General features: G+C 44.1%; 2 protein-coding genes across 2 annotated transcripts in view; one reads left to right on the top strand and one right to left on the bottom strand.

Moving 5' to 3' along the window:
* Positions 1–18373, top strand: part of setd1ba (SET domain containing 1B, histone lysine methyltransferase a) — a 23866-nt gene extending 5493 nt beyond the window's left edge. Inside the window, 14 exon segments of the mRNA XM_064942491.1 lie at positions 612–721; positions 4434–4968; positions 4971–5560; positions 9718–10461; positions 11052–11222; positions 11372–11656; positions 11825–11906; positions 12006–12437; positions 12560–13936; positions 14245–14411; positions 14588–14713; positions 14833–14952; positions 15125–15262; positions 15377–18373. Coding sequence (XP_064798563.1) covers positions 612–721; positions 4434–4968; positions 4971–5560; positions 9718–10461; positions 11052–11222; positions 11372–11656; positions 11825–11906; positions 12006–12437; positions 12560–13936; positions 14245–14411; positions 14588–14713; positions 14833–14952; positions 15125–15262; positions 15377–15550 — 5051 coding nt within the window. The 3' untranslated portion in view covers positions 15551–18373.
* On the bottom strand, positions 18315–24029 carry car15 (carbonic anhydrase 15). Its single transcript, XM_064942492.1, has 8 exons — positions 23646–24029; positions 23502–23531; positions 23130–23306; positions 22773–22918; positions 22539–22631; positions 22360–22426; positions 21809–21969; positions 18315–20015 (listed from the first exon to the last, which is right to left on the bottom strand). The coding sequence occupies exons 1-8, from the start codon at positions 23725–23727 to the stop codon at positions 19791–19793; spliced, it is 981 nt and encodes a 326-aa protein (XP_064798564.1). The 5' UTR covers positions 23728–24029; the 3' UTR covers positions 18315–19790.

The raw sequence follows: 24029 nt of genomic DNA, 5'->3' as shown, positions 1-24029 counted from the left end.
TATTTGTACCCATCTACCAATAGGTGCCATTCTTTGAGAGGCATTGGAAAACCTCCCTGGTCTTTGTGGTTGAATCTGTGTTTGAAATTCACTGCAGGACTGTGGGACCTTACAATTATCTGTATGTGTGGAGTACAGAGCTTGAAGTAGACATTCAAAACTCATGTTAAACACTGTTATTGCACATAGAATCCATGCAACATATTATTTTAATTGTTAGGCATATTTTTACTCCTGATTTGTATGCTTTCCATAACAAAGGGGTTGAATACTTATTGACTCAAGACATTTCAGCTTTTCATATTTTATTTTTTGGGAAAATTTCAAACAACATAATTCCACTATAACATTATGGGGATTTTGGGTAGGCCAGTGACAACTCAATTGAATCCATGTTAAATTCAAAATGTGGAAAAAGTCAAGGGGTGTAAAGGCACTATATATCACATATTATTGCATATACATTATTTTGTATTTATTGCTGTGCATGATGTTCTTTTTACTCACCTTCTAAGGTGTCAACTAAAGGGTAACTGAGAAATATAATTTTCTATTTCAGTAAGGTGCCACCAAACCTTTTATTGTACAAAATCTTAACCTTATCCATTCAGGAGAGAATCGCCTTCGATACTTCCAGCTACTTCTGAATGGCACCTTCACCCCTCGGACACTTCCGGTGGGAGGAGAAGTGTCCCCTCGTAGCCTGGCAGAGGCTCTTCTGGTAAGACCACCCTTTTTGTGTTGCTGTTTAGCAGCACTTATGTTGTATTTGAGAAAATGTGCACGTGTTCCATAACAGGCTCACAGGAAAGGTCCGCATGTTTAATTTGTCTGAACATTCTATTTGATGTACCTTTTGTAGCAGTGCCAACTGATAGACAAGGCCCTAGTCCCTTGAATTGATTGTAAAGTTCTGAGCATAATCCTGAGTCTCCCAACTTTCAAGGAAAACTCCAACCAAAAATGATCTTTTGGCGTTTGTCAATTGTTGACTTAGTTTTCAAGATATGTACTTTTCAAAATGCAGAAATCCTCCCTGTATGTTCCATTGTCAATATATACTGCAGAATAGCCAGTGTATCTCAACTGAAATGTATTTCAGTTGAAGGCCTAGTTAAGTAATTACTGTCAGTAGTTTTTCCAGCTTCAAATGTTTGTTTGGTGAATCATTTTGCTCTATGCCTGACTCATTTACCCATTTCAGACAGATGTGGTTTATTACATCTAATAAAGAATATATATATATATATATATATATATATGAAAGAGATATGGATATATGAGAGAGATATGGATATATAGCAATGTTTATATAACCTCCTTTCATACAGCCCCTTTACCATGTTCTTGCAAATTGTAACTTGCAAATTGTGATGGGTGGGGTGTGTTGTAAAACTATGGGGGCTGTTGGCATTTCAAATTAGGGAGGTGTTACATTTTATTTTACCTTTATTTAACTAAGCAAGTCAGTTAAGAACAAATTCTTATTTCCAATGACGGCATAGGAAGAGTGGGTTAACTGCCTTGTTCAGGGGCAGAACGACAGATTTTTACCTTGTTAGCTCGGGGATTCGATCTTGCAACGCTTCGGTTTCTAGTCCAACGCTCTAACCACTAGGCTACCTGCTGACGTGTTAATGAATTTACCTACAAAAAGCACAGAACCATTTACACAGACACAATACCTGTATTTTGGTTACACGGTCTGTGAAAATGCAGGAATCATGTCTCGGTCTTTAGGTGGCTTTTCATTTGCTATGTTGTTGTTTTTACCCCCTACCCCTTTCAGATCTAACATAAAGCATGTAAAAAGAAGTATGCATGGTAAATTAGTGGGATTTTGGTCTGTGTATGAAAGGGATAATTGTTACTGCCCTGTACTCAAGTGAGTCCCAGTGAACCCCTAGCCCATCTAAGCTGACACCCTTATCTCTAATCTCTATCAGTGCAGCAGGTGGTAAAATGGGGCCCAGGAAGGAATGTTGTCAAGAACGTCTGCCTGCCTGCAGAGAAATGGGGCTGACTGTACTTTGAGCTGTAGCCCTACTGCCCAGCTGCTCCTGCTAGGCTGTTTTTAGCTGTTTTCATTAATACATATTGGGAAGTGTTGCAAAAACTCAAATCTGAACATACATCTTTATATATAACTGTTGGCCTGTTAAGTGAAATCATAACTCTGGTGCTGATAATCTGATGTTATATACAGTCAGGCCCGAAGTTATTGGCACCCTTGATTAGCAATTATAAATAATACAAATACTGAGCTGTATTGCATGTGATTTTTTTTTTACAACAAATATATTATTTTAATGGGAGTCAAAATCAATGGCACCTCTGTTTTTCAATACCTCACCATGTGCGGATAATGACACTGAGCCTTTAAAATATATATAGATATATAGATATTATTATTTATTTTTGTTTGGAGAACACACTGGGTGGGATCTTGGACCATTCCTCTGTACAGAATCTTTCCAGATCCTTGATATCCTTTGTCTGCGCCTATGGCAGGGACGTCATTTCAGCTAAACCTAGGGTATGGCAAAGTGACGGAGGGATTCAACCCGCTAATACTGCTAAACTGCATTTGCCTTTTAATCCGTATTAGAATGATTTAATAGCCTATTTTACATTGTTGGTGTTGAGCTAGGGTATGGCGACTGCCATAATCAATTTACGCCCCTGGCTTATGGACTGTCCTCTTCCATTCAAACCACAGGTTTTCAATGGGGTTCAAGCCGAAGACTGAGATAGCTATTGCAAAATGTTGTTTTTTTTTGTGGATTTTAATGTGTGCTTGGTTATTGTCTTGCTGGAAGATCCACTTGTGGCCAAGTTTCAGCCTCATGGTAGAGGAAACCAGTTTTTTTTTCCGGCTAAAATGCCTTAGTACTGGGAAAGTTCATGATGCTGTTGACCTTAACAAGGGCCCCGGGACCAGTGGATGCAAAATGTCTCCATAAGATAAAATATCCACCACCATATTTTACAGTAGGTATGGGGTTCTTTTCTTCATATGCATTTTTCTTGTGACGCCAAACCTACCACTGGTGTGCGTGGCCAAAGAGCTCTATTTTCATGTCATCCAATAAATCTAAAAGCCTGGAGATTGCTAAACGGGATAGACACTTGGATTTGAACCTGTGCAATGTTCAAATTACATGGACGTGGATCTCTATGGCCACACAAACCATGTTTCCATCCACAGTTTTTATGCAAATAAACTCGTATCGTATAAAAATAAAAAAATAAAAAATCTGTGATGGAAACAGGTGATTTCGGTACAATTTTCTAAATGCCGACCGATTAATTGTTTTCTCGACATGGGATCCCTTTGTGTCTGTAAAATTAGTTATGGGAGAAATGGCAGTGGAAATGCGTTTATGCGCAAATATTTAAATAATAACCATCATATCGAGGTAAACTTGGAGTCACACGATGATATGGTGTGTGTGGTCTTCCCACTACGACTCGAGAAACCAAGCAGGGTAATAGACTACAGATACAATTTAAGTTATGATAAACTTCACAGGGTGGTGAAAGTGCATGTTGATGAGCTTGATGCTCCTTTCCAATAAATATCTAGGGTCATATTCTGATGACATGATGCTTCACTGCCATTTGATAAATACAAATATTCTTGCTCTTATCCATAATAATCTCATGCAGACAAGCCTACCCACACCGTGTCTGCTAGTTCTTGGCTAGAGCACCCTTGCCAAGACCAGACATTAGTTATTTAATGCAACAGTTTTTGTTAAACTAGTTGAAATTTGTTGGCATGCGATGGAAACACATTGACCTTTATATTTTTATTCGGTACATGAAAACGTAAGCGGAAAAATGACATTTTCTGTGCACTACGTCGTCATCACTTAGGAAAAAAAATGTTTTTATCCGCAAGTCAGTTGTGTGGAAACGCACCACTGGTGGGTAAATGCATACATTTTCTTTATGAAGATTTGAGAATATTTGCATGCAAATATGTCGCCCATTGGATGGAAACCTAGCTACAGAGGGCAGTCCATACGCGCAGACTTAAGGATATCAAGGATCTAGAATGGATTATGTATGGAGTAATGGTATAAGATCACTGTGTTCTCCAATCTCATTAAACCTTTTTATAAAAAGGCTATGGCATTTTCCTTGCAAGGTGAGATATTCAAAACAGGGGTGCCAATGCTTTTGATCTATCTTTTTGAGAAAAATATGTATTGCTTGTTAAAATATATTTCTCTGAGCAATTGTATTAGTATAAAATAATATAATTACCTGATTTTCTTTTTAGCATACTGCACAATAAAGCTCAATATTTGTACAGTTCTTTTTTTTATCAAGGGTGGTAATAATTTAATTAATTTGACCCGACTGTGTTTCATCACTGCCTTCTGTGAGTGGATTTCCTAAGCAGATTTTGGTGTGTCCCTCCCCAGGCCTGTGAACCCTTGCGCCGGCTCTCTGAGAGCAGCTCATCTGCTGCAGTGGGAGGCACAGTGACCCCCAGCGGCACCAACACCACCCCACTGTCCCAGGACACGGCTTACTCTAGCCTAAGGCAAGACACGCCGCAGTCCCAGGGCACCCCTCATACCCCTCGCCAGACCAGCACCCCCTTCTCTCAGGACTCCAGCTATTCCAGCAGACAGGGCACCCCAGCCTACCAGTCTAGCCGGGCCGAAGGCTCCGGAAGCTACAAGTCTCGCAGACACGAGAGCAAGTTCCAGGATGCCTACAACCGGAGACCGGAGAGGCGCTACGTCCATGGCGCTGGGGGATCGGGATCCTCCTCATCCTCCTCCTCTTACCGAGGAAATTTTGAACAGTCTGCATTTAAGCAGCACCAACCTGCCCCACCTGAACCCCCTCCCTCTGCCTCATCCTTTGCTCACACACCACCTCCCCCTACCAGTGCCAGCTTTAAGTCAGCCTTCTCCCCCTACCAGCAGGCCCCCATGCCCCCGACGTTCCCCCCTCAGAACCTCCAATCCACCAGCCCGCTCAGAGGGAGGCGGAGTACCGGAGACCCCCCCAGCCCCCCGTGGCCCCTGCCACTGACTTCATGCCAGTCAAGGATAAGCCAGGTACTCCACCCATTCCAGAACCCCCACCTGAACCCAAGGCCCACCCCAGCACCCCCCTTGCCCGGAAACCAGAGCCCTGCCCACCTTCTCCCGGCACCCCGACGCTGGAGTCAGAGCGAAATAGCCTGGACTCCCGTATCGAGATGCTGCTCAAGGAGAAAAGGACAAAGCTTCCCTTCCTTCCTGGAGGCGACTCATCAGACACTGAGGTGCGTATGGAGGGGAGCCCCATCTCCTCCTCTTCCTCTCAGCTGTCACCCATCCCTCCTTATGGGGGCACCCACACCTCTCGGCCCTCTAGCACAGGCCTGGAGGATGTCAGCCCTACGCCCCTGCCTGACTCCGATGATGAGGAGCCCATCCCTGGAACAGGCTTGCTCCTCGAGAGGGTCATCTCCCCAGACCATCTCCATGGGATGAACACCAGTGACCCGAAGGATGGTCGCCTCGGAAACCACACACCCACAGACAAATTGGAGGTAAGAACTAACAGTATCATCCTAACTTTGGATAGATGCACTGTTTTAGAAAGTTAGGGATGAGAAGGGGGAATAGAGGGTCCATTCCATACATGACATTTTATTTGCCAGAGTAGTAGTTTTGCTATGGAGATGTCTGCTTGCAGCCTGATCTATTTGGCAGTTATAGGGGGGGCACAGGAAGTAAACATAGGCCTGCACTTTGTCTTGTTTCATTCTTGTGCTACCAGAGGAAATGGTTTATACTGGTTTCACAGCAAACAGTGACTGTTATTATATGGGTTTCTTCCAAACTTGGTATGCTGTGAAGTTATCAACAACATACTGTGATACAGAACGTTTGAGTAGTGTGTTTTTCTCCTGCCGTCAGAACTCCCAAAGAAATACACTTCACACACTCCTCATGTACTCTGACAATCTGTTTCCATGGTCTTTCTGCTTGTTTGGCTGTGTGTTTTAAAAAGCATGTATTAATCATTTTGCAAAAAAATGCAAAGCTCCTACAGTTGCTAGTTAATTCTCTACATAGCACAATTGAACATTGCAGCCAGCCCTCCAAAGTGTGGACATGTATCAGAGAAACATCAAACAAAGGCTTTAAAACCTGGTCCCAGAGCAATTTGACAGGAAAAGTAAGTGGCAGTACAGTAGCGGTACAATTGTATGGCCTAACAGGGTACCTCTATTGTTTCAACTAGTCTTAGATAGTTAAAGAAAAACACTTTAGGAAGTAATTATTCTCTTGATGAGTACACAGTTATTTTCTTCATGTTTGATACTCACTGTTTGTAACTAGCTTGTGCCCTGGTAGTAGTAGACCCACACCAAGTGATGTGACTGGGAAAGGGAAACCAGACTCCTGCTGTTGGGGAATAGAAAACACTTTCACTTCCTCTTTTTAAAGCTCATGGGACACATCGTCAGGGGAGAGGAGTAGCCTACAGGGCCCGCTGGCCGTTGGCCCCATTCAACACTCATCACTTACTGGTTCTGTTGAGCCTGACATTCAGGATTGGCCACATAGCCCTGTATGTTTCATGTTATCACAAAGAAAACATTTCAATAAAATGACTAGTTTGGCACACACACACACCACTCCCCAGGCTTTTTAAGTCTTTGTGAGTTTGTTTGTTTCATGAATCATGATTTCATTGCCACCCAGATATGGTTTGTTTAACAATGATGGCTATTATTAATGGGTTGGGGGGAAACATTTTGTCATTTTATTCATGCTTGTGTACAGAATCCATTTAAGTTACTAGGGTGATTTCGGTGTTTTTGTGCATTGCATTTTTCACACAAAATCACTACTTTAATGTCTCACAGAATGGACAAGCTAAATGTAAATGAAACTTTTGATTTGTGCGTCAATAGTAGCCCTTGGGGGAGTGTATACCCCAAAAAGTGGCCTTGTAAATATTGACATGTTGGCGAAATAAAGCAATTAAGAAGTGCGTTATGGATGTTACGTGAAATGGACAAGCGTTTTGGGGAGACTGAACATATTAGCAAAGGTCGGAGTTGGTAAGTCTTAGGTCAAACAGAACAGATCGCAATAAAAACATACCATAGAGGCTCCGAATAAGTTAGAGGAAAAACAAAAAGAAATTGAGGAACTTATTCGACAAAGATCAAGTGTAATATATTATAATAATAAAGCATACTGGATGGGAAATGGGGAAAAATTCAATAAAAAAAAATATATATATATATATGAAATTTTCATCGTAAAAATGCTACCAAAAATAATTGACTAAAACTTCTTACAAATGACGGGGTCACCTATGATTCACCAAATTATATTTTGAAAGAGGAAGCAAAGTACTTAAAGCATATGTTTTTGTTTGTTGCCTCCATCAATTAATAATGTAATATTAACAGCCATACAGAAATACTCATGTGAATGTGAAATTACAGAGGAGGAACTTCTTGATGCAATTTAAAGTCCAGTAAAACTCTAGGGCTGGATGGCCTACCAGTTGAGGTATACCAAACCTCTTTTGATATACTCAGAGGACCGTTATTAGCATGTTTTAACCACTCCTATAAAAACGGTAAATTATCAGACACTCAAGGTCTAATTTCATTATTACTGAAACAGGATACAAGTGGGAAATAGAAAGATCCAGTCCATTTAAAAAAAATGGGAGGTCTTCATTGTTGTGCTGCAAAATGTATAGCGCATAGGTATTGTCGGACATTATTAATTCTAATCAGACAGGTTTTTTACATGGACGATACATTGGAGAAAATATAAGGCAAATACTGTAAACAATAGAACACTATGAACATCTGGGAAACCAGGCCTGCTATTCATAGCAGACTTTGAAAAGGCTTTTGATAAAGTACGACTGGAGTTTCTATATAAATGTCTGGAACATTTCAATTTTGGAGAATTTCTTGTAAAATGGGTTAAAGTTATGTATAGTAACCCTAGGTGTAAAATAGTAAATAATGGCTACTTCTCAGAAAATGTTAAACTGTCAAGTGGAGTAAACCAAGGTTGTCCACTATCAGCATATCTATTTATTATAGCCATCAAAATGTTAGCTATTAAAATCAGATCCAACAATAATATCAAGGAATTAGAAATACAGGGCTGTCATTGTACGCTGATGATTCATGTTCTTTTAAATCCACAATTTGGATCCCTCCACATACTTTTTCGAACCTCTCTGGATTTCAACCAAATTATGATAAGTGTATTACGTATTGAATCACTAAAAAAATCTACTTTTACTTTACCATGTAGTTTACCAATAAAAATGTATGATTGTGATGTGGATGTACTCGGTATACATATCCCAAAATAAATAAATCTCACTCCAGTAATTATTTTATTCTTTTAAATAGAAAGTTAGAAAAAGTAGATAAGATCTTGCTACCATGGAAAGGTAAATACCTTTTTTATATTTGTGGAAAAATCACCCTGATTAACCCTTTAGTCATATCCCAGTTTATCTACTTGCTTATGTACTTGCCTACACCTAGCGAACATTTGTTTAAATTATATGAGAAAAAATGATTCCATTTGATTTGGAACGGCAAGCTAGACAAAATTAAACGGGCCTATTTATATAATGAATATGAATTCTGAGGGCAGAAATGATTAAATATTAAAGCATTAGACCTCTCACTAAAGGCTTCAGTCATGCAAAAGTTATGCTTAAATCCAAACGGGTTCTCTAGCAAATTAGTAAAAATGTCTCCCCCTATGTTCACGAAAGGTCCTTTTCCCTTGATTCAGATTACAACCTCTCACTTTCAGTTATTTTAAAAGTAAATCATCTCTCAAATATCATTATTTTTAAAACAAGCCATAGAAAGTTGGTTGCAATTTCAATTTAATCCACCAGAAAAGACAGAGCAAGTAATATGGTGGTCAAACTCAAATATACTAATTGATTTAAAAAAAAAAATGCAAACATTTCTAAAAACCTGTTTTTGCTTTGTCATTATGGGGTATTGTGTGTAGAATGGGGGTGGGGGAGGCACTATTTAATCAATTTTAGAACAAGGCTGTAACGTAACAAAATGTGGAAAATACTTTCTGAATGCTCTGTAATAATGGGTGGCCACCTGATGAATGACATAGGCCTAATTGGGCCTCAACCCCATTAAACACCTTTTGGGATGAATTGGATTGCTGACTGCGAGCCAGGCCAATCGCCCAATTTCAGTGCCTGACCTCACTAATGCTCTTGTGGCTGAATGGAAGCAAGTCCCCGCAGCAATGTTTCAACATCTAGTGGAAAGTCTTCCCAGAAGAGTGGAGGCTGTTGTGGCAGCAACGGGGGGGATCAACTCCATATTAATGCAGATGATTTTTGGAATGAGATGTTCGACTAGCAGGTGTCCATATACTTTTGTTAATGTGTTGTATCTGCAATGTTGTAGACGATAACCATCTGATAAAGTGTTTGTTAAGCTGCATTTGAAGTGGCATATGATTTGCATCCACTGCTTGGTAAACAAAGATATTTCTGATGTCAAACTGCACATGCAACTTTTCATGACACGGCTCGGGAAACGGGTCTGTAGGGATGAGTAGAGAAGCTGGGACCTGTGCTCATTGTGTGGAGGCTTCCTATTTGACTCTATCAGGTCATGTACTGTATAGAGATGCCCTGACACCTTGTCCTTTCCCTCTCCCACAGAGCCATCAGTCTTCTGGGGAAGACATGGAGATCTCGGATGAGGACGACATGCCAGGCACGCCCACGCACAGTGGCGACTGTGCCAAAGGCATCGTGGTCCACTCTGCTGTGTCCCCCATGCAGTCTATGCCCCTCCCACCCCCCGGCTTCCACCCTCTACCCCCTCAAGCGGGCTTCGGTCTTCCACACCACCTCTCTGCCGTCCCGGGCCCACACCTGGCACCTGGAGTGCCCCACCCCATGCTGCCTCACCTCTACCCCCATGGCATGGTGCCCATGATGCAGATGGAGCTGATGAGCTGCCTGCCTCAATGGGGCAGTGTTCACATGTCCTTCCAGATGCAGACCCAAATGCTGAGTCGCATGGCCCAGACCCGGGGGCCCTACCCCTACCCACACTTCATGAACACAGGAGGGACGGCTTCAGCTGGGTCAGCAGCCATGCAGTTTGGGGGTCCCTACCTACCCTTGTCCATGAGTAGCACCCCAGCTGCCAGTGCAGGGGGCCACGGGCAGCAACCTTGGCCCCATCCTAGCATTCCCAAGTTCAACCCTGCTGTTCCTCCACCGGGCTACGAGGCTAAGAAGGAGGATCCTCACAAGGCCACTGTGGAAGGGGTGCTGCTGGTCATCGTCAAGGAGCTGAAGGCCATCATGAAGAGGGACCTCAACCGTAAGATGGTGGAGGTGGTGGCCTTTAGGGCCTTTGACGAGTGGTGGGATAAGAAAGAACACTCAGCCAAGGTGAGTCATACTTCAAATCCAGCTCCTGTCAAGTCTCACTTCAGTCTCATGTGAGCAGTCAATTCTGAGATTATGTGGAATCTTTTATTATTATATATTTTATTGAACTACGCCCTGGCCTGTCATTGTTGGTTTAGCTCAAATATATATCCCTCAGTCTTTTTGTGGCCATTGTTGCTTGGATACAAAATGAATGTTTTTAGGAAAGCCTCATTTAGAACTCCTGGAATGTTTTGTATCAGAAAAGCTCAACTAACCTCATATTTTTGCGAAGTCGAGGTTATGAGTGAGAATTTATTTGAATGCGTTGAAATGATGGACTCTTGAAAATAAGGTAGGTATATCAGAGCTATATATTTAGAGAATTTGGTTAGTTGAATGAGTTTGGTTAATTGAAATGGGTGAAATCGTTGAGTACAACGGACATTGCTGTGTAAACTGGCTAGGGAGTTGTACTTTGCTAATTCACAAACTCCAGCTACCATTTAATTGTAATGGCATGACTATTCAAGCCAGGTATTCTCCTACGTTAACAAGCCAGATAGCAAACAGGCTTTCATGTCAGTACCATGTTGTTGTTCGTCCCCCAGGCGTCCCTGACTCCGGTGAAGGCTGGCGAGGAGGAGAAGGAGAAGCCCAAGCCCAAAGAGACCATGGGCTCCAGTCTATTGGAGAACTGGAACAAGGGAGAAGGCCTAGGCTATGAGGGTATGGGCCTGGGCATCGGCCTCCGAGGAGCCATCCGCCTGCCCTCCTTTAAGGTACCACCAGCCACTTTTAGGATTGATTAAGAATATGTCTGAAGGGCTCTGGTGCTTTGTAAAATCGTTCAACAATTGTATTTGTCAGAGATGATTAATGTGTGTGTGTGTGTGTGTGTGTGTGTGTGTGTGTGTGTCTGTGTCTTCAGGTGAAGAGGAAGGACCCTCCTGATGCCACCTCCACCGGGGACACTAAGCGAGCGCGACCCTCCACGCCTGTGGACGATGAGCTGGAGGACATAGCGGAACTTCCAGAAGACGGGTCCAGGATGGACGAGGACAGTGCGGCATTACGGAGGCGACATGCGCGGCCGCTGGAGCTGGACAGTGAGGGCGAGGAGGAAGAAGAGACTTCTGGGAAAGAGGAGTCTCTGTCCGATAGGGAGGAGGAGCCTGACGAGACAGAGGCTTCTGAGAGGTTGTCATCGGGCAAGGTGAGCTGTCAATCAAATGACCACATGTCCTAGAATGGTAGATGAACTGTTGACCATCACAACCTTCAACAGGTGCTTCAGCTCATTGGGAGAAGGCAACCTGAGGCATCATACTGTAGACCAATGTTTTTAATAATAGCTTTTAACCTCTGTGATTGGACCTTTCAGGAGAGTGGAGAGGAAGAGGAAGAGGAAGAAGATGAGGCGGCCTCAACCAGTGATGGTGAATCATCGGAGTCGTCGGATGAGGGTAAATCCACGCTCATGTCAATGACCATAGTTATTTGGTACTGTGTGTAAACTCTGCCTCTGTAACTTGTCCTATTCTCTCTCCTCCTCGCTCCCACAGACGTTGCCAGTTCAGCATCCTCGAAGGTTGTCTCTGACTCCTCTGCGAGTGGGGACTCCTCTGACTATGATTCCAGTTCAGAGGAGGAGGCAGAAGAAGAGGAGGAGGAAGAGGAGGAGGAGGAGGCGGCGGTAGACGTGGAGAGTCTACCGGATAAAGACGAGAACCGGGTTCGGACATCTTCGTCCTCATCCTCCTCTTCGTCTTCCTCATCTGAGGAGGAGGTGGAGCCCAAGGCGCCCTGCACGCCCTTAGGTCCTCCCCCAGAGGATGAGCCCTCCGAGCTGGCTGGTTTAGAGGAAGACCAGAGGCCTAGGGAGGGGCTGAAGCTCAAGCCCAACCACAGATCCCTCAGCGAGGTCACAGGAGCAGCGGAGCCTGGCCGGACCAGCCTGGAGGACCTCAGGCCCCCTTCACCCAAAGGAGTCCCAGGTCTTAATCCTCTCCTGATACCTAACCACACAAGCTTTATGTTTCAGATGCCATTTCAGATGTTACACTCTGCATATTGCTTTTAACTGACAGATTGTCATGACATGTTGGTTGTCTTTCAGCTGAGGAGTCAGACCTTGACCTGGAAGTCGCCATCCCTGTATTGAAGACAGAGCCCCAGGATGATGTTACTAACCTGCGGCCGCCCACCCCGACGGGCTCCCTGGCTGACAGCGACCAGGACTCTCGACCCAAGGCCCACACAGAGGACAAGGATCTGCCCTGTACGCCAGGTAGAGGGGCTTCCACATCCCTGGACCCCGACACAGCCCTCCTTAGATCCCTAGTAGTCCCACCTATGCACCTCCCCCTCCCCCCTTCCCCAGCCATGGGAGGCCACTCCCTCCTGCTACCGCCTCCCGGCCCCATGCCGGACCTCCCCCTCCCCTTTAGGGCCAGGCTGTCCACAGACGAGGATGTGCCCCGCACCCCTGGCAGGGACCTGATGGACCGGGCAAGGGGCCTGGGAAAGTCCCAGAACAGCACCGAGAACGTGCCCGTCACGCCTGGCACCGATGCCCCTCTGACTGGCAGCAGCCTGGTCAGCCTCAGCTCCCCCCACATATCCGGCAGCCCCTTCTCCTACCCTGCCCAGTCCCCCGTCCTGAGTGCAGGTATCCCCCGAACCCCCGGCAGAGATTTGACCTTTACCCCTGTCTTCCCAGACCCCACAGCCCTGGCTGCTGGCCTTCCCATCCACCTGAAAGCCTCTTCAGAAAGTCCACTGTTCAAGGAGCCTCCACTCAGCACCTTGGCCAGCCAGACCTTGCCCCTTGTCTCCCTCCAGGGACAGGCCTTAACTAGCGTGCCAAAAGACCTGCCTGCTGTCCCGGCCTTAGACCTCCCAGTGCCCCCCGACATAACCCTGCCTAAGAGGAAGCCTGGGCGACCCAAGAGTAAAAAGGCTGCAGCTCTGGCAGCTCTGGCAGCACTGACTTCTCCTAAGACTGAGCCTATGGAGCTCTCAGCGACTCCCACCTCCATGCCCCCCTCTTTGCCTCACGATGCCCAGCTCCGAGAACTCTCTGCAGACACGGCTGCTGCAGCCATTCTTCCTGGAATCCCCGGCTACGTTGGGCTAGACTCCTCCACAGTGGGCCTGGACTTCCGGGAAGGGGAGCCAGAGCCACATACGGTTCTGCCCCTTGACGACCGGTTCCTCCCCTATGAAGAAGAGGAGCGCGTGCAGAAGCCTGCCCGTAAGGTGCGGCGAGGGTGGGAAGAGCTGCTGCTGGCTAGCCACTCCCCCGCGTTCACGCCGCCGCGGCCCCACCTTGCTCCACGCTCGGAGTTTGAGGAGATGACCATCCTGTACGACATCTGGAACGACGGCATCGATGAGGAGGACATCCGGCACCTGCAGGTCACCTACGACAAGATGCTGCAGCAGGACAATGGCAACGATTGGCTCAACGACACACTGTGGGTCCAGCACCCTCATATCCTTTACTACTCTCCATGGATAATATTACTGCAAATTTATTGCTAGTACATTTATATTTGCCTTTAACTGTATAGCTATGATAGGGCCCTCTGCTGCCTCTCTACTCGAATACAAACATGTTAGTCTGTTTTTGTCCTAAAGTGTTGTTCCTTTATTGTCCTTTTTTCCCTGTTCTTTTTTTGCTTAGTCATCAAGCAATTTATATAGGTGTACATTTAGAAATGCTTGGTCATGGTTCGACCAACCCAAGGTTTAGCCTTCTCCAAAAGCCTTTTAGAATGATTTCCCTTGACTCCCCTGTACCTACCAACATCCCAGCGGTGAAGAGGAAGAGGAGGGACGATGGCATGAGGGATCACATGACTGGCTGTGCCCGCAGCGAGGGCTACTACAAGATCGACAAGAAGGACAAGATCAAATACCTCAACAGCAACAAGCACCTGCTGGAGGAGGGGCCCATAGACATGCAGGTGGGTTTCAGCAGAGAGTGGACTGATGGGCTTGAGTTCACATCAGCAAGGGTGTCTGTTCATCTGTGCGTTTGTGCGTCCGTTTGCCTTGAGTAGGAGCTCATTGTGTTTTCCTTCTTAATTTCCCCTCTTGTCACTCAATCTCCTTCTCTCCCTTCCTCTGTCTCTCTCTGCAGGGCAAGAGCATTCCCGCGCAGCCCCTCGTCTCCACCAGAGCTGGCTCTGAGCGTCGGTCTGAACAGCGCCGCCTGCTGTCCTCTTTCAGCTGTGATAGCGACCTGCTCAAGTTCAACCAGCTGAAGGTACCAAAGGCTAAACACAACCCACACACAACCACTGTTATTTTACTCTGCTAATGTGTCAATGCAATACCGTCACTTCAATTTGTCTTGTTTAAAAAATAAACAACCATTTTCCCCAGTTCCGTAAGAAGAAGATTCGGTTCTGTAAGTCGCATATCCACGACTGGGGTTTGTTTGCAATGGAGCCAATTGCTGCTGACGAGATGGTGATTGAGTACGTGGGTCAGAACATCAGGCAGGTGAGTAGAACACAACTGTCTTCTCAGTCTGAGGGAGGTGAGGCGCAGACGGGAAGCATTCCAGAGATGATCCGACAACACAAACGTGTACTTTGTGCCGGCTGCAAACCGTCATGTCCTACAGGTGAGTGTTAAGCAGGCTAAGTGTAAAACCATCCAATCCTGTGACCAGGTGATTGCTGACATGAGGGAGAAGCGCTACGAGGACGAGGGCATCGGGAGCAGCTACATGTTCCGTGTGGACCACGACACCATCATAGACGCCACCAAGTGTGGCAACTTCGCCCGCTTCATCAACCACAGCTGCAACGTAAGTGTCTCCTCTCAATCAAAACTGAACCTAGTCAATTCGTTGACCCAATTTCACATTGCTACACTAGCAAACACGCTGACGCTAACACCTCTGTTTTGTTCGTCTTCTCAGCCCAACTGCTACGCCAAGGTGATCACAGTGGAGTCCCAAAAGAAGATCGTCATCTACTCCCGACAACCCATCAACGTCAACGAGGAGATCACCTACGACTACAAGTTCCCCATTGAGGACGAGAAGATCCCCTGCTTGTGTGGGGCAGAGAACTGTAGGGGAACGTTGAACTAACGTTAGTCCCTGGCCAAGGGGAAACTCCCGGAAAACAACAAGCACTGTTACCAACCAACGTTGTCCCCCATTCCCTGGACACGCACACAGAGACATCATGCTAAAAACACAAGGACAAAAGAGGAGGGGTGGGAGAACCAGGAGATGGGTAAACAACCCATCATCTGGATATAGTGCAGCTACCTGTCTGGGACTCTTTTTATACATGCAGATATTTACTCAAGATTGTTTACGATTCCAGGTGCTCTTTAAAATGGACATAAACATGAGTTTTCTACTACTCTGCCAGTGACCTTTTTGAATTTCCACAATGCTGTACACCATCTGGCTTCCTGGTGCAGCACCCTTAATTGTTTTGTGTTCTATTCAGCATGGTTCCCCCCAGGTCTGGTCTTGGCTTGTACAGTTTTACCTACTCCAGCTTTTCTCATAAGCTTTACAGAGACCACGTGGAACGTAGCCCTCCATTTTCTATGTACACACACACACACACACACACACTTCTAGCTGCTCATTAATACTGTTGACACGCACAATGAAAACACTTGGCCGTGGGAGGGACACCGCTTCCCCCGCGGGAGATGACACTATTCTCACCATTTTGGTGGTCATAGTGGCACATACAGGAAGTAGGTTTGGGGTCTTGAGAACTGGGTTTGCCACCCAAGGAGAAGCCTGTGGGGATGCCTCCATTTGCTTAACCCCCCCCCTTTTGTTTTCCATAGTAAATGCAGAAAACTGATGTAATTGAAGCTACAGAATGTGTCGTCAAGTCACAAACATGTGGAGATCACTGGAGTGCAGATGAATCCACACCTGCTCATTCCAGCAAAGAATATATGCTGCTGTCTGTTTATTTAAACATGAAGGAATACGTTTTCAGAGATTTATAAAATGTTATTCCAATGGTTTTTCCATCCTTTGTTGTCGTTCAGAAATGACCCTTCGTACTGTTTTGTCTTCCCCCAAAAACACTATTGTATTTTGCATGCAATGAGTGGAAGTACTGCCCTCTGTAGGCCATATGAATGGGAAAATGATGCAAGATGGTTTCCTCAAAAAGTTAACACAATCGAACCTCTACACCATAGTGTTGTGTTTCCAAAAGCAACCATAGGCGCATCATTCCTTCCATAGCAAACTTTGTTATCCCTGCACAGTGAGACTGCTGATGCAGATTGTATTGAAATGTTTTGACTTCATGATGCCTGCTCACCTCCAACATGACATCCATCCATGTCAATCTGGTTGCTGAGGTTACCATGTTTATAGAGGTGATTGACCATTTTTAAAGACTGTTCTAAGGAAGGGTTCCGATCCGTACAGCTGATGAGTGAATAGCAATTTGAACTAGTATTATTAGGTTTAGGCTTTTCGTCATGCTTAGATTTCTTCCTAAAGCTTGTCCAATGCTGTCTGGAAGCCATACAGATGTCCATTGCATTTCCAGTGTTAAATCTTGAGATAAGCATTTATTCAATGCTCTATAAAGTTGACAACAGGAAAATGATAGTAAAAGTAGGTGAAACCTAGGTAAATGTAATTCCAATGTTCTCACATGACTGCAGTTACAAGGAACTTTTTACATTATAATTACCTTGGGGGGGGGGGGGGGGGGGCTAGAAAAGAAGGCAATTTATAAACGTAAGTTAAATCACAAGTGTCATATACATGTCTACGCTTCTGGGGTTTCCATGACTACAGGGCAAAAAGTGTTTCTGAAATCTGCCGCTTGCAACTGTGTTAATGCGCATGCACTATTATGAAATGCTGTCTACTTTCGCCTGTGTGGATGTGTTTTGTATTGTATGTCATGAATGTGTGTGGTGTACGTGACATTGTCTTTATTTTACTGTCTGGTGGTGTGTTGGCGATGACTGGTTTAGGTGTTCTCACCCCTTGGTGCTTCTTTGTAACATGTCTGGTCCCTCACGGTGCAAGTTAGTTCAGTATTCTACTCGGTATACAGAAGTGTTTCTAATCTCAAACAACCCAAATAGACCTTGCACTATCACCGCCACACTAAGAACCCCGAGCTTCAATCTTCTGTTTGTGTGTTTGTCGCGTGGGTATCGTCTCTTGTCATTCAGTTTCGTGAATCATTGCCGTTTTTGAATGAACCGGAGGCTTGCACTTCTGCTTACGCCCTCCTAGCCAATCAGAAGTCTGACGACCAAGTCATTCATTGCTTCTCATTCAGTTGGATAGCTGTGTTTTTGCTTTTTTTTAACTGTGATGTTTATAGTACAGGATCACTTGTATAGAAAAATACCTGAAGCTTTTTTTTTTTTTCGTCATGGGGAATACAAAATGATGCATCTTTTTTTTTATTTTTTAACAAAAAGTTGAGTATTTGAAGTGGTCTTTTCAGGGATCAGTAAAAAAAAAGAATCTTTAAAAAAACATGGGTTTAATTGTTTATCTAAAGGAAAGGTGCATCTTGTACAGAAAAAAAATCTCCACTTCCCTTTGAAAGATTGTTTCTTGTAGAAACGTCTTCATTTTTTCTGCCCATTTCCTTTGTAATCTTAAAATGAATAAATACTTTAACTGTGAATATATATATATTTTTGTTCCGGGGGATTTGCTACAGCAATACAGCTGAGAGATCTGTGTCAGACAGAGCTGGTGGCAGTATTTTCAGCTTGTGTCAAGCTTTATTTAGTAGTTTTTGTTGTAAATTCTATGAAAACCTGTTTGCAGTGTGGAGAAAGGAAAAAAACATGGTGCAGAAATGACATGGGAATGGGGTGGAATCATCAGCCTGTTTCTCATGTCTATTTATTACACAAATGTATGAAAAATAAAATCATAGAAAATAAAGGCTTTTTTTCAAATGATTGAGTTAATTGAATGAATACATTACATTTCAGTGTTGACAGCAATTACTGGATTGTTTATGTACAGTAAACCATTAGTATCAACTGACACACAGGATGTTTGATAAATAACATTTCCTTCATGTTGAAAATGTTAATGGAGAATGCCTGCATACCTTCACCCATAATAAGCAACATGAATAAACCAACTTTCAGAAATGGAGAGATGTTGTCTGTTTCATAAAACAATGCCCTACTGTCTGTAGGCTCGTTTAGTTCAGCACCAAATCATGTGATTTCTCCCCCATGTCAGGCAGTGTCAATTCTAGTGATCATATGGACTCCCAACAGTATTAAATCAGCATACCAATAGCATCAATCTCCAATCATAGCAATAGCATCAACCACTTAACAGGTATGGTCAGTAAAGAAATGTAATTAAACTACCTGTGATTGAGGCCCCCCCCCCCATGATGCCTGTGATCTCATTCTCACCCAGCCAAGTCCTGATAGTCACACTCAACCATCCGGACTGACAGAGACAGAGTGGCCTCTGTGTGTCTGCCCTCTGCCACCCCAAGTCAGTGACAGGAGGTGGATGGTGTGACCAGCAGTAGGGGAACAATACAGTCAGCATGGATACACAGGTCAGGCTGTCAGGCTTCCCGGGATCACCATTCTCTTTATCGTATTGGATTTGGTCAACCGCCAGAACTGGACAAAGTGTGAGATGTTGTAATGCCACTACTTTATCAATCCACATCTCACTCATACAGCCCCCCAGTATAAGCATGTCACACCAGTCATTCTGAGTGAGTCACCCCTGGTAGCTGCAGAGTAGTGGTGTGACGTGGGGAATATCATCTGATGACAGTTTCAAGTGGATCAAATTCATACAAAATAAAGGGAGGGAGGCAGGCAGGGAAATAATAGCTCTGCTACCTGCCCATAGCAGTTGCTGAGGGAATATACATCAATGTCATATGGCCACCAGGGGGAATGTAAACATAGTGAGTTCAAATTAAATGATTTGTTTAATTAACATTAATATAGTAGGTTAGGTAGTGATTGAATGCAGTACAATCAGAGATGCATACACGGTAGCATTGATGAACAAAATGTTAGTACTGTTACCAGTACTAGATCTAGTCTCCACAATGTTATGAGTTGAACTGTGAAACATGTAATGAAACATTAAACCATTTCTAATGGAACGCAATGACAGTAATATGTTGAAAAGAGAGGTCAATCACAGTAAACAGTACTCTTATTTTTCACAGTATTTTATGTATCCTCTGCATAAAGAAAAAATCCCCACAAAAATCTATGGTATTGGCAACTTCAGAGTTTCTCAGCTATGATGCTGTCCCACAAGTAGAGAGTGTAAAGCAAGCATCAACAAAACAGCCCTGAGCAAAGAGCTAGAGCCCATAGATAAGCCCAACAGTTAAAGTCAATTGAAGGAGAAGTATTGAGAGTGCTGGGCTATAGAGGTGATCGGCCGTCGCTGTAAGCAGCTTGGCATCTTTGGAGGCGTAGACGCTGCGACTGAAGGTGGGATGGATGTGTCGGAAGTTATCATGGAGATTTGCTACAAATTCTTCATCCTCCTTTGTGGAGAAAATCCCAGTGACAAACTGTTCAAACTAGGAAAGAAAAAACACATTTACAGGGTGGTTATTTATAAACTGTGATGTAATTAAGCATGATCATTCATGATCATTCATGGTATTGTTTTCCATCACTAGTAACAATCCTAGTATAGCTGTTCGCCCAGGGTTGTCCCATGGTGACAGTATCCTGGTGGAACATAATGATCAGGCTGGTTCTACCAGGCTATGGTGAAAGCATAGATTCAGGACTTTTTCGCTAGCACAGACTGGAATATGTTTACCACATCAGTCACCGGCTTCATTAATAAGTGCATCAACAATGTCGTCCACACAGTGACGTACGTACATATCCCAAACAGAAGTCATGGATTACAGGCAACATCCGCACTGAGCTAAAGGCTAGAGCTGATGCTTTCAAGGAGCGGGACACTAATCCGAACACTTATAAGAAATCCTGCTACGCCATCAGACGAACCATCAAACACGCAAAACGTCAATACAGGACCAATATCTAATCATACTACATTGGCTCTGACATTCGTCCGATGTGGCAAGGCTTGAAAGCTATCACAAATTACAGCACCATGGTGTCCTCCAAGTTCATCACTAAGCTGACCCTAGGATTAAACACCTCCCTCTGCAACTGGATCCTGGATTTCCTGACAGGCCGCCCCCCAGATGGTGAGAGAAGGCAACAACAAATCTGCCCTTTGACCCTCAACACGGAGGCCCCTCAGGGATGCGTGCTTAGTCCCCTCCTGTACTCCCTGTTCACCCACAACTGCGTAGACGCACAAAACTTCAACACCATCATTCAATTTGCTGCCTACACCAAGGTGGTAGGCCTGATCACCGACAACGATGAAACAGCCTACAGGGAGGTAGTCATAGACCTGGCAGTGTAGCGCAAGAACAGCAACCTCACCCTCAACGTCAGCAAGACAAAGGAGCTGATCGTGGACTACAGGAAATGGAGGGCCGAGCACGCGACCATCCACATCGACAGGGATGTTGTGGAGCAGGTTGAGAGCTTTAAGTTCCTCGCTATCCACATCACTAAGAAACTATCATGGCTCACAAACATCAGCGCAGTTGTGAAGAGGGAATGACAATGCCTCTTCTTGCTCAGGAGGCTGAAAAGATTCAACATGGGCCCTCAGATCCTCAAAAGGTTTGACAGCTGCATCATTGAGAGCATCTTGATTGGTTGCATCACCACTTGGTATGGCAACCGCTTGACATCCGACCGCAAAGCGCTACAGAGGGTAGTGCGTACGGCCAAGTACATGGGGCCAAGCTTTCCTTTTATCCAGGACCTCTATACCAGGCAGTGTCAGAGGAAGTCCCTATAAATTGTCAAAGACTCCAGGCACCCAAGTCAGACTGTTCTCTCTGCTCCCGCACGGCAAGTCTGGAACCAACAGGACCCTGAACAGCTTCACCCCCAAGCTATAAGACTGCTAAATATTTAGTTAAATAGTTAACCAATAACACCCTGGAATATCTGCATTGACCCTTTTTAACTCATCACATACGCTGCTGTTACTGTTTATCATCTATCCCATTGCCTTGTCACTTTAACCCTACCTATATGTTCATATCTACCTCAATTACCTCGTACCTCTGCACATCGATGCGGTACTGGTACCCTGTGTATCTAGCCAACTTATCATTAGACATTGTGTATTTATTCTTTGTGTTATTATTTTTATATTTTTCTACTATTCTACTGTAAGCAAGCATTTCACTGTTGTTCACAAAGCATGTAAAAAATACAATTTCATTTGACTTGAGATTAAACCCATTCCATGTGTATGCTTGCTTACCTGTGACCATGAGATATAGGTGGGGACTTCATACATGGTCCATATAACGGCTTGAGAACAAGGTGGAGTGGTGAGGCTACCATGGTAGCGGTAGTACTGGGACAAATGGCTCTCAGGCAGAAGGCCGATCAATGGGAATGGCTTGACCGTAGCCGTTTGACCTAGGAGAGGGAGAAAGACCTTTATTAAACCCTCCATGGGACTGAAGCATGTTCACAGTCACCACACTATATCTATACTGAACAAAAATATAAAGGCAACATGCAAAAATGTCAACGATTTTACCGAGTTACAGTTCATATAAGGAAATCAGTCATTAGGCCCTAAACTATGGATTTCACATTCCTGGGCAGGGGCGCAGGCCCACCCTCTTGGGAGCCAGGCCCACCCTCTTGGGAGCCAGGCCCAGCCAGAAGTACTCCTTGTGATTGTTGCTGATGTGAAATATCTGGGATCTTTTATTTCAGCTAATGAAATATGGGACCAACATTTTACAAGTTGCGTGGATATTTTTGTTCAGTGTACATTAGAATACTTATGTTTCTACAGACCTTTGTAGGCAATGGAGGGAAGTAGTCGTGATATGCGTCCAAAGTGTACATTTTCAATGTAATAAAGCTGCAAGAAGTTAGAGGTTTAGAATATATGACTTCATCATGACAAAATAAACAGATATTTTTTATAAATATGCTCTAAAATGAACTACATAAAGTATTTAACTATACTTTACATCAATAAAGAACGCAAGAACTGCAAGGCCAGTTGGGTCATCCAAGGCAGATGTCAAATTGGGATGACTTGACTTCATGTTGACTATGTGCATCTGCAAAAGAAAATGCACTGTCAATTAAATATTAAACCAGGATGCAGGCACTGACTGGTGCTATATATTTTGTTCACCAAAGATATCCACCCTTCAGTGTAAAGTTGACTGGATGTAGAGAGGACCATCACCCACACTTACCTCCATTGGATACCTGTGCCTGTCCACAGTGTGCTCTGAGCCGTTGGTGTTGAGGCTTCCCCAGTGAAAGTGGAGCTGGACGGTGTGGTACGTCCCTGGAAGACCTCCACCACTCACAGACATTCCATTCCCAACCTCCAACACAACTGCATACAAACACACAGAGCACGTATAAACGTTTGCACAAAATGCACAACCCATTCACACACATGCATTCTCACAAGCACACACATAGTTGTCCTGTGATGTAATAAGAAACGGGGACACATAGGCTAAAGTCTCAAAGTAGAAAATAACTACTCAGTAGATACACCTCCTCACAAATCAGTTTCTATGGTAATGATACAGGATATTCACCAGAGTGGCCATTGTTTTTCAGTTTCCAGTGTCCTGTATGAACAGCATGAAAACCATCCAGATGTAAAGCCTCCAGTGACTCATTTCTGGTCATATGATGATCCAGGTTGATTGGAGAGTGATGTTCTTCAAGTATTGGGTGGCAGGATGGGAACGCATCTCCCCACGCATATGGATCTGAGGACACAAAAACACACGCTGCTGACATTCAACGTGTAAGTCTACAGACACCAGAGTTAACATGATAAGAATGTTCCAAAAATGTTGTTACAATATCGATTTAAAATCTACCAAAAGTAATTTGAAAAAAAAAAAACATTTAAAAGTGCATTGTCTCTACTTTTAATACATTGAATAAACATAGACACTTACCACAATGACTCTCATCATAACAGAAGTCCACTGAAATAGTAAAACAAGGAGGATATCAACTGTAAAGCATTCTTACCCATGACGGAATACACACTCAAACAGCTGCCTACCTTGTATAATATCAAGGACAAGCCGGATACTCACCAGTGTGTGAACCTGTAATAAACATCATTAGGAAAGTTATGATTGCCAAAATCATTTTTGCGCCAATAAATGAGCACAGCATTTCAATAGGTCTAGTTAATGTCTAAATAAAAATCACAGAGGCAGGCCTAATCGACGTTTAGGGATCTGTGCAAATGCCAAGCTTAAATAGGACTGGGAAAGTGAATGCTGAGCGCTTTTTTTTTCTTTCTCTGTTTGGTCAGTGGAGTGTGTCATTGCCAGTGGTCTTTACTGATGAATGTCACATAACGGGACATTGATGCGAGGAAAGCTTGCCAACTCTCGGCTGAGCACCGATGCCCCCAAGCGGTAAGGTCAATTGTTTTTTTTATAAAAACGATTAAGTAGCAGGTTGGAATATGT

Source organism: Oncorhynchus masou, chromosome 28 (genome assembly GCF_036934945.1).
Source record: "Oncorhynchus masou masou isolate Uvic2021 chromosome 28, UVic_Omas_1.1, whole genome shotgun sequence".
Classification (NCBI taxonomy): domain Eukaryota; kingdom Metazoa; phylum Chordata; class Actinopteri; order Salmoniformes; family Salmonidae; genus Oncorhynchus; species Oncorhynchus masou.
This window is presented reverse-complemented; position numbering and strand designations above follow the sequence as displayed.